At 39.9% G+C, this 17,581-nt stretch overlaps 1 protein-coding gene across 3 annotated transcripts in view; it reads right to left on the bottom strand.

The window, feature by feature from the left end:
* Positions 1-4,946: 4,946 nt before the first annotated feature.
* Positions 4,947-17,581, bottom strand: part of LRMDA (leucine rich melanocyte differentiation associated) — a 610,700-nt gene continuing 598,065 nt past the window's right edge. For all 3 annotated transcript variants that reach the window (XM_066324132.1, XM_066324128.1, XM_066324131.1), the window contains exon 7: positions 4,947-7,123. In XM_066324132.1, coding sequence (XP_066180229.1) covers positions 7,044-7,123 — 80 coding nt within the window. In that variant the 3' untranslated portion in view covers positions 4,947-7,043. The remainder of the gene's footprint in view (positions 7,124-17,581) is intronic.

Genomic DNA, 17,581 nt, shown 5'->3' with positions numbered 1-17,581 from the left:
ATATTTGCTCCTACTGCCACTGATGTTGAAAGCTTTGCCACTGACATGAATGGAAAGAGGATAAGACTCAGAATGTGCTTATGATATAAACTTGTGATTAACATTAACAGCTGGTAGGGGCTTTTTTACGCTAAGCCTCATAAATACAGCTGAAAAAGCATTTATCTGAAAGTGGAAAATGAGGGCTTAGCTAGAGCTGTGCAATGTTTTTCTAATGAAACCCAGAACTAGCCTGATTTGGGAGAGCTGCTAGAGGTCTGACATTCAGGCCAGTTTTGCTAAACCCTCAGTGAACACAGTGGATTTACAGTTTCAGATGAAAACCACATACAGCTCAGCAGAGATTTTGGCTGAATGATGCTTTCGGCTTTTGCTCAAACTCGAAACTTATTGGGTGTGAACACAAAAACCCCTGAACTTAGAGAAAAGAAAAAGCCAAAAAAAAGAAAAAAGACTGCCATGATTACCATGCAAGAAGAAACCATGCAAGACTTGCAGAAATCCAAGCATGGCAAGCCGTAGTTTGGGGGAAGATATGTTGGACATTACAGAGAGATCTCGAAGCTCTACCATCATCTGAAGTACTGGACAGAGGGGTGTAATTAGTGGAGCTCTAGTTAACCCTATCAGGCACCACATGACAACTGCAGTTTATCCAGACTGTTTCCCAGAGCACTGATATTAACACTGCCTTTTATAATATGTGCATTGTATAGTAGGTGGTGATTTGGTGGTTTGGGAAGTAGCCAAGGAAAGAGACTCAAAGTATAGTGAACTTCCTTCCAAAATTGATGTTGAAATTTGGCTACCTGAAACACATTACAAGTCATGGCTAAATCAGTAGGGTATTAAAAAGGAAATGACTCTTGTGCAGAGAAGTTTTACTTTTCCCCTCTCTTGCATTGTAATTCTCTGTCCAGCCCTAAAGTGACTACTAAGCTAAAGGAAATTAAAGAAAAGATGAATAGAAAAAAATCTCGAGCTGGGTCAAATTCATCCCCAGTGTAACTTAGCTCAAGTAGAGTTAAATCAATGGAGTTCCACCAGGGATGAATTTGGCTTATTGTCAAAAGGAAATGAAGCAACTCTGCCCTCATTTACAGCTATCAACTTAAACAGAAATTTCATTATAAGGGAATTTCTGAAAACAATTCCTAGGTAAAAGAAAATTGCTAAGGTTGAACAGTGTGTGTGTTTGAAAATTCCCTGAAGTCCACAACTGTCTGCTTACTTGGTAGATACACAATGCCAGCTAGTTGAGCACTCACATTGTTCCAAAGGTCTTTAAATATCAGAGAAGCCTATAAAATGAATAAGTAGATTGCCTTATGAAATCTTCTTTCTTTGTTTTTCCTATAATCAATCTTAAATACTCAACTGCAAAAACAGTGTTAAATTAAAAGTAGGAGGGCAATTTCAGATAAAAACAAAGTCTGTAATATAATTTTGGTTACTTCCATATTCTTTATTTTATTTTCCTGATTTAGTTGTAAAAGTAAGGTAGAATCTCTTAAGATGCACACTTCTGCCATTTATGTTCTCCAGAGTATGATCTTAAGAGATCCTGTAAAGATCACCTTTGTTTCCAAATCAAACACTGAATTAAATCTTAAATTTAATACTGACATTTCCAAACAGATTCCTTCCTATATATTTTACTATAAAGCTATAATACCACTAAGATGTATTTCTGTTCTAAGAGGAATTGTGGATGAGAGTTCAATGATCTGTTATAAAAACTGTAGATTAAACTGTAGGTTAACCACCCCCCCCAGCCTTGACTTCAAACCAGTTTTTGTTTTGAATTGACAGCAGAAGTTTCAATCAGAATGCAAAATATTTTACACTCGTTTTGAAGGATGTTTTGAACACATTTAGAAACTTGCTCTCACAGCCTAAAAATTGCATGTAATGTGATAATGCAGAATATATTTTACGTAAAAGCCTATGAATACAATGAAGCTAGAACTAAACGTATTTTCCAAGACGCTGTTCTCCTTAAAATGCTGAAGATTCTGAGATGATGATGATATTTTGTGAATGTGCCATGACCATGACTTAGCTTGTCCTTAAAAATATCTGCTCCTTGAAGGCTTGTGAAAATCCTGATCTGAAACCTTAATCTAATTGTCAGCAACTCTAAGCAAGGGTCAGCTTCAGGTTGACAACACCACCAGAGGCAAGTCCATCAGAGTCACCTAACCTAAAAGGTAACTTTTATAAAGGATCAGCTGCTTTAGAACTGCATATGGAAAATATATTAATTCAGCGAGTTCTGATGAAGTAGGAGTGCTGAGAATATCCTGAATGTTCTCACATAGCAAATGCCAAAGAAAATATTCTTAAGACTTCTTAAGAGCAGGTTATAAATCACTGGAAGAAGCCATTTTTTCTCAGGCCTAGCTTTCACATAATCCAAGGCCTTGGTAAGGCATTTGGATAATATTAGAAGTAAAATGAGCATTAACTCATTTTAGGCAAGACAATTTTCTCTAACCAGCTAATGCTGCGAGAGTGGCCTAAGAAAATCAAAGGCTTTATCAGTTGCTCACATTCATAGGCTAACCAAGGCTTCAGTTCACCATCTTGGTCCCCCAATCCACTTAGACATGTTTATGAATAACAATGTTCACCATTCCCACAGAGTTGTTAGCATAGGCATGGTCCCATATTAAGATTTTTAAATGCTTGTTTTCTCACAATCATATGTTGTTTGTTTTATTCCCATTACTAGGAGCAGAAAAATGTGAGGAAAACAGATTTTAACTTAATAGCAGAAAAAGACTAGCCAGTGAGATATAACAGTTACCATGTGTACACAGAAAACCATAGAAAAAGCCAAACTGTGTATTTCAATTGTTATACTATGAGCAGAGAAGCAGAAATTTCACTTTAGAAACAAAAGGGGAGCACTTACCTATTTTGTGCCATCACTTGTTTGCAGTGCAATGAGACAGCAATTGAAGCAGACAAGGACACAGCTAGAGATCTTAAGGAACAGAAGACAACAGCCAGCAGGCCATGCAAGACCCCTGACTTCTTACCACCTGATTTACTGTCAGATTCTGTGGACTGAACCCACAAATGGATACTTAGAAATCCATGTCAAACATAAAGAGTCAATTTGGCTATAGGTTACACCTCTGGAAAGCTGAATTTCATCTCTTTCTTTCACGTATGCCAACCATTTAACAAAGCAAAAAGACAGACAGATATACAGAATAAAGACAATAAACTTTCCCAAAGTGGGCAAGCAGAGATTCATGTGCCAACTATCACACCACATTAAGAAGAAATATGCGGTAAGACTCAATGTGAGTCAGTATAAAATGGGCTGATTCAGAACTTCACCACAAAGGCTACATCCAGCAAAGTTCTGCTGGGGGCAAACGTTTCCCAACATACTCATACTGTTGGCAGGAATAAAAAATATTAATACATCCACTGGCAGCAAATGAGCCCTGTAATTTACAGAAAGCATTTTCAAAAGCACAGACACAGGTTTGTTTCTTTCTTCTGTCTTAAATGGGAGTAATGGCACACCAGCACACAGTAATTTTTCATCTGTACAAATGTGAGAATCGAGCACTCAGCAATCAAGCAGCGCTCTGCTCGAAGAACAAATGTATTAAGAAGGACTGCCTATCAGCCTTCCAAAACTTAGTGACTCTAATTCTCATGGCTAACACATTGACTTCAAAGAGACTCACAGTCTGAGTAAGGCAAATACTAGAGTAAATACTGTGAGACTCAGCCCTAAGAAAGGAGAAAAAAGGCGCTTCAGTGGTGACATATTTTCAGCAATACCATAAATCATTTATGCATGCAACAGATTCAATTAGAGCCAATGTGTTCTAAAGTTAGTTTGTATATCCATAACAGCAGGATTTTCACTGAAGGTCATTTATCTTTGTAACATTGAAGTGAATTTCTAGTCTGGATCTTTTCCTTGTTTTTAATTTTAAGGTTAGGGATTAACATTTTCAATACATAATGTAGTAAGCATAGCTGCTATAGGCATGTCCTAGTAAAAACATTTGCCTCCTAGTCTTCATTTGTGAAGACGTGATGTCTGACAAAAGGGAAAGGTCATCTCAAAACTGAACATAAGACTGAAGTTGGAACATTTTTAAAAAAATTTTTAGCATTTGAAGATTACTTACTCAAGCATACTTCAGATCTCTAAACGTTTTTAATTGTCAAGAAACATGGTGGGCCAATTTTTTCTTTTTACAACACAACTACGACTGGAGTGGTTCCTTTGAAATATACATATTTTAAAATACTTTTAACTTTGCAGGCAAATCTTTTATTTTTAATAGCCTAGTTAATCTTGAGAGTCAAAAATGTGCCACATATGGAGAATGGGGAGCAAAGGAAAGAGAGTGGAATCCCTTCCTAGATTACTTTACTGTAACTTTCATTCTAAATTATAGTTCACTTAAGAAGTTCAAATCCAGATTCCTATTAGGAAAGAAGCGAGTATAGGTAGCAACCCCAGATATGAAAATTTTGCCATGCCTTGAACCAGAATTTCAGGAGAACACATCTGAAAATAAAATGGCCTGCAAACTTAAATGAAAAAAAAAGTTTGCATGAACAATAATACACATCCATGCATGTTTTTAAACAATATCCTAATACATTATAATAATATAAAATAATTATTCACAAATTTTCTTTTGGATTTTCCAGAATCAGAGACATTCAGTGTGAATTCCCTTCAAGCAGATTTTAATTTGGGCTTTACCAAATTTAATTCTAGGTACGTAATCCCCCAAGTGAAAACAAAATCCAAAGTGAAAGAGAATTTGTTCAAATTTCATTCCAAAAACATTTTTTGCCTCCAAAGCATTGCTAGGAAGAAAACACTCCTGAAAATGATACAAATGGTTTTGACATTAGGAAAAGTAAACAAGCAAAATAAAGATGGAAAAATCATGCGGTCAGTTTGCAAGTGCTGTTTATTGTTTGAGGCAGGGTTAAAGCCCTTTATAAAGACAAGAACATATATGCAAACAGACTGAAAGTGACATTAGGTTATTCTAAACACCCCTATTCTGAGTCTTGCTGCCTGTAACATTGCCATAGCCAAAATGTGGGAGTCTTCGAAACAGACATCATGATAGGAACAAACTAAGATTGCTGTTATTTCGGTAACCAAAACAGGTGACAAGTGCCCTAAATATTAATATTTCTGATTAGAGAAAAAGGCATGTAGTTTTCATTTATCTGGTATCTCCTTGGACTTGTAATGTGAATAGGTATTTAATTTGTAGTCATCTATGACATTAGAAGAGGCATGACAGGTGGCTAAAATATGCTTTCCAGACACCAATCAAACAGCTCAGAGCTCAACTTGAACTACAAGTAGTGTGAACTAGATCATTCTATGTTCATCAGTGATTTTAAGTATCTGTTAAAGATTTATTATATACTTTTGGAGTGAGCAAAAGCTTCCGTTTACTGAGTGAGGCCTAAAATGCTGAGAGCAAGCTTTCCTTTGGCACTCAGCCAATGCCTCACTATTTCATCAGCCACATCTGCTTCCACCACTGGCTTCCATGTCCAGTTCACTTCCACCTGTAATGCCAGCTGATCAAAGCCCCCAAGGTAGACAGTTTCTAAAAACTGGTATTTTTTTTAAACAGAAAAGTGAATAAAGACCACCAAGTAATTCCAAACAAACCAAAAACAGCTAGGCACTGATAGCTCTCAACTGGGATCAATATGAATGGGTTTGGAACAGTCAAGAGGTCCAAATTTTTGCATATTCCTTGGCCAATCCCATTGTACCAAGTAGAATTTAACACAATATATGCATGAAGCACGGGCCTTTTTTTTCTGTTCCACAGAAACAAGTTCATGATTCTAAATGTGTCAAACACCTTTAACAGAAAAGCAGGAAATTTGCCATGACTTTTTATTTTTTGGCTGAAAATTTGACAATAGTCTTTGTTACATAGATATCAAAAGAGATTGTTCAGAATTTGTCTCTCTCATGTATTAGTAAAGCTGCCTAGTTATGTTAATTCCACCAGTTACTTTTGTTGACTTTTCTTCCCTCTGAATAATCACACCCATCTGGTGGCAGATTTATATCACTACTTTTAAGCACCTTTTCCCCCAAATTTAAGCATTTAATTCTAAACATAATCTTTACAAGTTAAAAATAACTTGTGCAATAAACCAGGAATAATCCACACTGTCAATATCACTAATAAGGACTTCTTCCAAGCATAAACAGTTAAGCTATGACATTATTTTACAGCATACAGAAATGCTCATTTTTCTGAAGGTAAGAGCTAGTAAATAATGAGATGCGATTCAAGAATTAGAAAAATTTGTTTGTCTGGGAAATTCCTTAAATCCTCTTCCTTTGCATATTAACATCTATACAAATTGACAGTGCTCTGCATGGCCAAAATACTTTTGGGATATTTATTTTTTCCCCTGCTGAAAAAAAAAAATAATCCATCTAGGCTCATTTGGGGGTGGGTGAGTATACTACCAAACCGTCAAAGGATGAAAGCATGTATGAGAGGATAGAAACACAAGCACTTAATCCACAAGGAAAAAAAAAAAAGAAATAAGAACAGATAAAGGCTTTTTCATCTGAAATTACAGCCTCTCTCTTTTATAAACACTTTGATATCAGCATTCAGTTTTGCTCAAGAGGCCAGGCAGAGATAAGGGCGGTGCTGTTGCGGAGGCGCCGGGGACGGAGCAAGCTGGGCCCAGCCCCAGGTGTGACCCCTGCTCTCCTGTGAGCAGCACTCGGACCAGGCAATCCATCACCCTGCTCCTCCTGTCAGGCCCGGTGCTCGGCTGCAGCTGCCTGTCACACTGGTGGATGGGACCTGCTTAAAGGCAATCATGTCAATCTCTATGTGACTACTCAGGCTAAGATAGAAGGATGATCTTGACAGGCTTGGCAAAGTCAGCAGAAGGCACTAGAGGACTTTAGTTACATGCTTAAAATGTAGATGCGATTTGTGCTTCTCATGTGGAGGGGCTGAAGAGGCACAAAATAGCGCTGTGTTTTATAGCTGGTCATCTCGGATGAATCTGTTGCCCTCCGAATGTTTTCCATAGTAAATGTAGCGACATTTCCCCAAAATGCCTACAATAAAAAGAAAATGAATTATAGTTAGGATTGAAGTAGAATAATATGCAGTAAAGCACATAACATGGGAAATCTAAAGAGAGAAAGGAGCAATTTTCTCTTGTCCTGCAAAAGAAAGTTTGTGCATTTCAAATATTCAGTATTGCCATTTCAATTAGCAGTTTTGAACCCACTGGAAAAATATGTTCAAATACCTACATGATCTATCCTTTTAAACATACATCTACAGGTGTTTTCAAAACTAGAACCACGTAACACTAAAGCATCATACAGTGTGTTTTAAATCACAGTACCTCTCTCCTGCTTCTAAAAAACCAGAAAGTCTGACTTGAAGCTATATTTTGTGCTCTCTCCTATCTCCCTGCTACATATTTAAAAGGTTTTCCTGATGAATGAAACCAAAAAGAAAAAAAACACAACACCCAACCACCCACCCAACAGCAAGTAATTATGGTTTGGATCCTGGAAAAACCTGTCAAACTTTCCCAAAGTCACACTGCAAGCACCTAAACCATCCTTGTTTTCAGTGACAGAGAACTGAAGCTCGTAGCTGAAATCTATATGGGAAGACAGACATGGGCTAGAACAGTTGGCCTCCCCAGACTCCAGCCTTTTTACACATACAAATAAATATTTAATAAAAATATTTCCAAAGTATCTCTCCAAACAACATTGCAACATCCCACGAGCAAGATACAGTTCAATTATGCTAAATATTGGCACATGCAGGATGCTTTCAATAATTAGCAATAACACTGGTTTTGGGAGGCAAGGCACAATATTCACAGTGAGCACAGGCAGAAAGATGCTTGCAGAAGCCTTAACAGCTGTGGGTGAGACACACATACCTGCAAATCTCACTACCTTACTCAAAAGCATCCCCTCTGGTGGTACTAAGTGGTATGCGAAAGCGTAAGCTCACAGTCACATCCCACCTGCGAACATCCTCAAAGATGCTACATTTTACTAGCAGAGTTGTTCTTTGAGCCCTCAGATGTGTATAGTCAAATTAAAATAATTTCCTATACACAGAAAGAATGTGGAAGGGCCTCCTCTGCCTTGAGAGTGTTTTACCAGAGCAGGCACTCAAGTATCCAGCTGGCCACCGTAAGGGTAAACATAACCTAGCCCAAAGGAGACAAGCACTGTCTTATATAAAGGGTATAGAAGGGGGGAGGAGCAGATATTCAATTCTCTCGTTTTAGATTTCCAGAATTCACATAGCTGTTACCGTGCCCACCTGCAGTGTGAATAAAAAAATGCAAGCTTTTATATTCTATGTCCATTGTTTTCCAGCATAATGTCTGGATATAGTTAATACACATAAAATAAGCTACTAAAGCTTTGGAAGGCATGGGTCATGAGAGATTAATGTCAACCCATGCTCTTCTTCCTCTCTAAGACATCATGATGGTAACATGTTCTTATGAGGGTTGTAGGGGGGAATTGATAGGCCTGTCATCTGCTGTGAAAAACATTCCTCTTTGGGATAATACAAATGGGGACTATATGGTGCAGTGCCTGATCATTTTCCCCTCATGCATAGAGATTTCTTCAGTAATTTTTATTCCAATAATTTCACTAGTGAAGCAGTTTCCACATGCAAAAGATGATAACAGCATTCCTAAACAAGAGTCTAATGAAGACCAAGTTTTTCTTTCCCTAAGCAGATATCCCCAGTTGGTAACAAGGCCATTTAGAGCTCAAAATGCAATGGATATGAGCAGTTTATTTACAACATTCTTTGGACTCCTTTTTTACTGGCATTGATAAAAGTCCTGTTTGAGGTCTGCTGCATTTCTTAAGGACTGGAAGCAAGACTGTTTATAGAGATACTGGTGAGAGAGTGCTGTTTGATGAATGCTGGAGACTATAGCTAGGTGTCAGTGCTTAGAAAATGAGGCAAGGACATGAGGTATTAATATTGTCAATGATCTCCTGACAGGAAAACAGATACTGTATTCACCGTCAGATTTAAATAGACATCAAGTGCATTAATGACAAAAGGGCAGACTTCAAACAAAGGGGGCTGTATGGTGCTGCACTGAGCCAGTCTCCAAGTTGGCAATAACCTGATCTGAAAAGACACTGTCAGAGCTACAGACAGGCCTGGGATTGTGTGCGGTGACAGAAAACAGAGATGCTGACAGAGATACCGGTGCCATATTATGCCAAGTATATTCTAACACTGTCTCCAGTCCTAACTAAATCTGACATCATTTCCTATCGCTTATAGTATCCTCCACTGCTCTGGCAGAATATTTCTCCCCAGACATCATTACAAACTCCACTGTAGTTTTAAAGTTACTGGCAGGCCTGTGCTGTCGTGGAGGCTGGGTCTAGAGGCCTAAGGATAACCTCAGTCAATCTAAATTTGGAGTTTGCTGGAGAAGTGCTCTCATTTTCACTGATATCTCAGCTACTTGAGGTGATCTGAACGCTAAAGTGTGAGGAGCTGTCACCTTGAATAAAATCCTTAAAGTAAAGACGCTCTGTTCCCGGGATGTTCAGCAAAGATGTCGGACAGTCTGGCAGCAGGAAATGAAATCCAGCTGCTGCTGCTCGCCTGGGGATAAAGGTGCTTGGGCTAGTGACAGTTAAAGTCAGCTGAAATTTTTGAAATCCTGCAGCCTACAATTGTTTAAATTAAGGAAGTGTTGTCTCCGCAGAGATTCCCTACCCAGGCACACAGCTGTGATTCGATTGCCAGGCATATTACACATGCTGCTCAGAGAGCCTTGATAAAAGCACAGTTGAAAATGTTGCCCTGAGACCTTGTTTATCATGAAGGTTATTTGTAAAACAATAATCTTGCTCATAAATTAAATGCGGTGACTGGCTTGGTTATTTGTTTTGCTTTGTTTTTCCTCTCTATGTCCCACCTCCCTTTAGCAACCACAGAAAGCTCAGAGAACTGCAAAACGGTTGTGTGCCGCAATGAGAATTTTGATGCTAAGATATGTCACGTGTGAATTTAGGAAAGCTACTGCTTTTTTTCTGCCTATCTGCCATGGTATTTTTTCCTTGCAGAGCTGGGAGTACACTTGTTCTTTTGCAAACAGACAAGAGAAAGAATGAGGGGAAAACAATACATCTGTGGCTGTTCTTGTGTTTTTAATTAAAATATCCAGCATTGGCCATAATAAGCTACGTATATCCCCTATACATCAAAACAATACACAGCATCCAGAATGAGGTTTCTGCTCGAGGTTCTTTAGAAACAACAACACAAGGTCTCTTGAGGGATCATCTTCCCTGAATGAGGCTTCTAATTTTTCTTAAGTAGCTGATTCTACCATCACCACAAGCTGTTAAAACTATAATTATGAAAAAAATGCATTGGGAAAAATCATTTTTAAATTCACTCTTTATCTTTTAAATGTTTCCATCCTTCGGAATGGATGTTCTAATTATGCTGGGTAAGTAATGACCTTGCAGTTGCTTGTGCGTGTTGTGGTATCAGTCTTTCCTCACAAACACATTGTAATGTCAGCAACACCAGCTTTTCCTTAGCTGAGGGAAAACACAATTATCCAAATAAATAAATAAATACATATATGCATACTAAAGCACGTGAAAAAGTTCAAGTCATGTTAGCTCCTTTTAAATTCGGCATATTTTGCAGAGAGCTATGGTACTTTTAGACCTCTATACATTCTGCTAGGGCAAAAAAAGGTTTACAGGTGGCAAAAACAAGTTGCAATGGGAAGTGTTAGACCTACAGACCATACAGCCTTAATTAGTTACAGGTCAAAATTAGTTACACAGTCTCAAGTCGACAGTATCTAAGGGTAATTGTTGTTGGGTAGCATCTTGCTGCCTTTTTTCCTACCTCTGTTTCCTAGTACATTAACACTCCACATTTAGAAAAACCCACCATCTCAGCTATCACAACTTGGGCAGCTTCCAGCAACACAGCTTCCTCCAGTAGCATTCAGTTTTCTTTAAAAAGTAATTACTAAAACTAAGTAGTCAAGCCAAAAATTTTGCCACCCCCATCAAAACGTATTGCCACATCTGCCCAACATCCCCACTAGGCACCCATTTTAACATCAAATGTTTTTAATAAGTCCCTCTGCAAGTGAAAGCAGTGAAGTATTCACAATTAAATTTGTTTGTCAAACACTGGTCTGCAGTATCCATCAGGGAGTACATTTCAGTTAACAGCCTTCTGCCTGTCTTTCACATGGACTAACCACAGGGCCTGGAACCAGGAGCTGTGGTCAGATAAAGTGTAGCGTTCCATACACAGACTCAATATTCTAGTGGAATTCCACTTCACCTAACTTTAATTAGAGCACAGTACCTAAATCCTCCACTGCCAATTTGTATTTGATCCATATTCATCTCTTTTTGCACAACCTGCTGTTGCATAGTTTTGCTATGGGCTATTAAACAGCTGCCATGTTCCACCAAGAAGCTGGGTGCATTTCAGTGTGGTTATACTACCAATCTGTAAATTGTTTTGAGACCCTTCAGGATGAAATATCAATACCATTATCATTTTTTTCATGGGCACTTGGGCATATTCTACAATTAATGAACAGAAGCTGTGAAATTCCCTTAAATATTAATATAAACTTCCTATAAAGGAAAGTAATTCCCTACCGACAACATTTAGAGGAGAATAAATACCTATCTATGAACAATTTAAAGTCTACAATGCTACTGATTTAGGCAAAACACCTTCACGAGTCAAGTTAATTTAAAACTCTTAAAAATCTTTTCATCTAAGGGATATGTAAAGCTGGGTTAAAAAAAATCCAATCCAAAAGCAAGCCCTTTTGTACAGGAGTTCAGTAATTCTTCATTTTGCATTTATCTACCTGGAAATCCTAACAACATTAACTATTTTCTTAGTTGACAACTTATTTTCAGTTCCTTTTGGCGAAACAGAATAATTGTTTCTATTGAATATGATCCAGCCTATGAATTGTCTGACACAGGAATCTGAGAAGATGCCTTGGAAGACAAGAAAAGGCGTAAAGGATCATTAGGTCACCAAGTACTCCCCAAAGCAGCCAGGTGAGTAACCCAGAGAGAACCACTCAGACCTGCCCTCTGCCCCAGCAAGCAAACCACTGCCAGCATGGGGAGGACTGAGCTCACAAACTGCAAGGGGACACAGGAAAAGAGCAGAAGAGTTGCAGCTGTCCTTGCTAATGTGATGGGTTCTCTAGCTGCTACCATTTAATGTTTGTTGCAACCAGCTCCCAGATTGCTCCCAGCTGGAGTCAAGACACAGAAGGATCTTGACTCCTTAAACCAGAGAAGAAGGAGTAACAGCAAGAGGAGAATACAACAAATATAAATGCTTGGGTTGTGCCAGCTAAATTCTGTAGAAAAGAATCTTAAAAAGATCTGAAACATCACAGCAAGAAACAAAACCCAGATAAATTCCCTAAAGGAATATCATAATATGCTCACAAGCAATCACATAACAAATACACAAATGTTAATATTCCTTGTGTTATAAACTAGTCAATTTATTTTTAAGAGGATAGGAACACTAAATGCGAGCAAAAATGATGCATAATTTCTTAAAAAGTAGCTATGCATAAAGGGGTGAGGTTGTGCTTGAGAAGGCTGGGGACAGAGCTAGATGTGGCTAAGGCAAAATTCCTTCAGCATGGCCACAGTACTCACACAGTGGTCCCCAAAAACTCCCAAGGACATGCCTGTGAATTAGGGACTGTGGTCCATTGCAGGTTTCCTGGAGAAAGAAGACATACCTTCAGTAGTAAACTGCTGATCCTGACTCCCCCCTCCCTCTGAGGGTAACAACGTTCAAGGAAGGTAACCTTCCCATTCAGAGGAGATGAATTACCTTTGCTCTGCTCCCTGCACAGGGAGGCCGAAAAATGATAACGTTTTCCTCTGGACACCCTACAGCACGGGGCACAAAATGGTCCTTTAGACTGAAAGAAATTACTGAAAGGCACAAAATCAAATCTGTATCCAGTCTACAGCAATGGTGTTAGAATTATACACCTAGGCTAGAGCTGAGAGGATTCACAGAAGGCAAACTAACACACTGAATTATTGCAAGTATCCTGCACAGACAAGTACTGTGACATATCAAGTCTCACTGGCCTGTTTGTGGGAAGGGGGAAAAAGGGGGGGGAGTATGCAGGGAAGTGAGAGTAGGGGAGGGGGGAGCAAAGCAGTCAACAGGGAGGGGATGTTGGAAAAATTTGCAATGAAGGTGATAGCAATACAAAGATGTGAAGTTTGCATCCTGGGCCAAGGAAGCTGCATAAATGTTCAGTGTAAACTAGCAGTCAAGCTGATGTGTGATAAAGTGCAGCCTGCTGTAAATACACTTCAGGGCTCCCAGTGCAACTAGGGAAGAAACTTGTAATTTAGAAGGGGGGGAGGAAAAAAAAAGAAAAAAAAAAAAAAGGCACTGCAAGCTTTTTCTCACATAATCTGTTACTGGAAAATTGAGAAGCTTGTCCAAGTCCGTGGGAATAAGCTGATGAGCTGATACTTAATAATAAACCATATTGTGTCATGGTGCGGAGTCATCTCGATCCATTCAGGCCACAAACTATATTACTTTATACAGCCCTGGCTGACATACATTTAAAGCCCTCTACACATTAAGGAGCCATTAGGCTGACAGATTAAAAGTTATCTTGGAGCTAATGTTTCCATTATGCGTATCCTGGCAGTGGAACAATCAACACACTGTTCCTCAGATGTCATACTTTGTTTAAAAAAAGGGTAGGGGGGAGAGCAGGGGGAAAGGAGGGTATCCTTCCCTCCTTGAATGACATTGACATGATCAGCTTTGATCTGGGCATGTGCTGTCTACAGATTCTCTACTGTTGGCTAAAATAGGAGCATTTAGGGCATAATACTTTAAATCATTAACCAGTTCCATACTCCTCTGGGTGTTATTGTTACAATTTAAGGTTCTACACTTGGGATTTCTTTGGAACCTTTCCATTCTCATTGTAACTATCATCAGAGAAATATGTTGGGGGGTTGGAGTGTCTCTTTCTAGTAAAAATTAAACAAAAAACGCACAACAAAAATACACAAACAAATGAAAAAACCCAAACCAAATGCTTTTGTCTCTTCAGTGCACCTTTACCAGTTTTGCACTGTTACTATAATGGAAAGAACTAGTGCTGACTTTATAATTAAATAGTTGTCGTAAAATATGTTGAAAAATTTAACCAGACTTTTTTTTTTTTTTTTTTCAATTACTCAGACTCATAAATTTTGTAGTTAGCTAGATGCTGCAATCAAAGAAACCCAAGCGCACAGAAAGCATCAGCGTGCCGAATTTTAGGGGTGGACTGATGCTTACATTTGTATATACTGAATGCCCTTGAAGGAGATGGAGGAAAGGAAGCATGGACTCGCAGTCCTTTCAGTCTTGAAAACACTTCTCGGTGTACCTCATTCTCCCACCTGTGGTCTAGATGACAGCAATAAAGACAGAAAAAAAGGCTGCAAATACTCAGCGCGAGTCGGGGTCGATCAGTCGGACCCGCTCGTCCCTGACCCCGCGCCCGGCGGTGCGGGCGGGCCCCGGGCACTAGAGGGCAGCAGCCCTTTGTGACAGCCCCGCCGAGCGGGGCCGAGCGGGGCCGAGCGGGGCCGAGCGGGGCCGAGCGGGGCCGAGCGGGGCCGAGCGGGGCCGAGCGGGGCCGAGCGGGGCCGAGCGGGGCCGAGCGGGGCCGAGCGGGGCCGAGCGGGGCCGAGCGGGGCCGAGCGGGGCCGAGCGGGGCCGAGCGGGGCCGAGCGGGGCCGCAATGGCAGCCGGCCGCGCTGTGCGAGTCCCGCGGGCCGCGATGCCACCAGCAAAGCGGCGTTCGAGTCGTACAACCTCTGCTCGCAGCCTTTCGCCCAGGGGCCTGGCTTCTGCCGGGCACTCTCGGGCAGCAGCGGTTTGTGCGTGCAGATGGCGGGGCACTGCTCGAACAAAAGGCTCCAAATGCTGTCGCGGGCGAGGCGACCGCCTGTCCCCACCGTCGGAGGCGCTTGTTATTCTCTCATATTCACGGCGTGAATTTGAACCACCTTACTATCACTTTTGTTAATTCAAGGGTGCGACCACTGAAGTGATGTAAGAGGCGCTTTTTACAGAATGATGGAGGAAAAGGAAGTTCTAAAATCCCTTTTCGACCATATACGAAAGTTCAGCTGTTCTATGTACACGCCCCACACGATTTAGGAGATTTTCAGTTAGTTTGGCTAACATATGCAAAAATGGCCTTTCTGCGGCTGCTCTGTTCTTTGGGCTACATTCTAATAATAAAACTTACACTACTCAGCAATGGAACTAAACCATAAAGAATGACAAGGTCATTAAGAAAACAAAAAGTGACTGTAATTAAATCATACTTCACAAACCTTAACCATGCACAGATTGCATTAGCAGTAAAATGTGAGAGGAAAAAAGAGGGAAGTAAGTTCTTTTAGTAGCTGTGATAGAATTAAACAAATGCACCATGATTTATGGGGCAGAAAGCAAACTTTTGGAATAATTGTTCGGAAAGTCTGCAAGCATTCCAATAAAATTACAAATTCTTATGTGAAAAAAATTTGAGCAGCAGGGCCCTTCTGGAGAGTTTAGACATAAATTTGGCTCATCTCATGAGCAAAACTTGCTTTTGGATCTCAAATGTGTTCCTGCTGCAGGAGTTCACATTAGGGAAAAAAAAAAGCCATAGAAAATTCAGTCTGGCTCAACTGGTTTGAAATTTCTCAAGAGAGTCATCTGAAATAAAGACAAGTTGCTTTTTATTTTTAAAACTGGGAAAGAAAGTCTCTCAAATAAAATTAAAGGGCATAATTAAATAGTGCTGCTGTCACATTATGATACAGTTAAGGGAACCTTCTTTGTCTGCCATTACTTGCTCCTTGCCACAAGCCCTTCCTCAGAAACAACACCACCATTTAAGTAACTGCTAATGATAGGATTGCTATGATTTTTCCTAATACAAAAACAAGTGCTTTTTGAGAAGCAGATACTACAAGGCCCTGGATTCCCTTGATTTCCAGCAGAAGTTGAAGGCATCTGGCACTTCGTAAGACAGATCCAGAGCCCACAACAATGGGTGGAGCTCCTTTCTCTCTTCTGTCACTATTACTGTTTGGCCTCAAGTGAAATCAAAACTGCATCTGTATCCAAACACTTGAAATATTCAGAAAATATGTGGTTCTCTGCACTAAGTCTGGGCTTGCCTCTTAGTAGAATTCTGTTCTATACTATATGACATATAGCACCATCTGCTAATGCTAAATAAAACTGGCCATAGTCTAGTTCCCAACCTGCCTCCAGTACTGAAAGCCAAGATATTGTCATAGTTTTCTATCCTCAATTCTTTTCCCCCTTCCTCAGCCTCCTTTTAAAAATATGCTAGTGGGAGGGGGCTGAAGGTTAAATCTCAGTGGCCAGTAGAACATAGTTTACAGGTGCACTTTTAGTCTCTATGGAAGCTTTTACTAAAGATAAAAAATTCGGGATTAAGAAACAGCTTGAGAGGCACATCAGAACCCCTCCATTAGGGTCAGAGCCATTAAAGTTTAGTTAAAACACTAAAGACTTTCTAACAAGTATTCTGCTTAGTAAACATTTTCCACCAGAGCACGGATATTGGTGAGAGCTTTTGGAGTGTGTCAGTTAATCAGTATTTGCCCGCTTTGACAGCTTGAAATATTACTCACTTATTTGGCTGGTTGAAATTTGTCAGACTTGACTATGTTGCAAGTTAACATGTCCCCATATGAAAAAGGAGCTCACTGGCAAAATGTTCATGATGGACCTAATAAAACACAACACATGTGGCCAAATAATCAAGCAGCAGTGATCACTGTTATCACTCAGAAGGACAAAAGAAGAGCGACTGTCTTTGAGACTACCAAGCTAAACAGGAAGCATAACCTGTTACTTTACCAAATACCCTTTAAATGGTTAATGGAAGGATAAAACCTCCACCACACCCAGAGGCATTAAATTGCTTGGTTAAAGCTGCAATTTTGGATGTGTTGAGTCATTTGCTGGTACAAAGAAAAGAAAGAAGACAGAAGCTGTCTCTCAGTCCCAATAATGTTTTGCAGCCAAGGAAGCCCCTTCTGCCACAGGAAGGCCATTTAGGCAATACTCTTCACCTTTGCTCTCAGAGTGGGTGCTATTAAAACAGAAAGTCCTCTGAAGGTAGCAGGTAGTCTGGGATTAGACTGTCACATGAATTCACAGCAGGAAAGCCAGTCACACAGAGCCACTGTTTGGTTAAACGTATTCAACAACAGGGCACATGAGTGCTGCTGTTAAGCCTGGGGCAGCGCTGAACAGCACAGACTGCCCTACAGAAGACCTCAAATATCTCAAAAGTAATAACAAAAAATTATACAAGAAAGATCTTTTCAGGGATAAGGAAAGCTTAACCACTTACGTGTGTGCAGTGAACCCTGTGGTCCTTTCAGAGAGGCTCCTGG

The sequence above is a fragment of the Sylvia atricapilla genome, chromosome 8, assembly GCF_009819655.1.
Source record: "Sylvia atricapilla isolate bSylAtr1 chromosome 8, bSylAtr1.pri, whole genome shotgun sequence".
Taxonomy (NCBI): domain Eukaryota; kingdom Metazoa; phylum Chordata; class Aves; order Passeriformes; family Sylviidae; genus Sylvia; species Sylvia atricapilla.
This window is presented reverse-complemented; position numbering and strand designations above follow the sequence as displayed.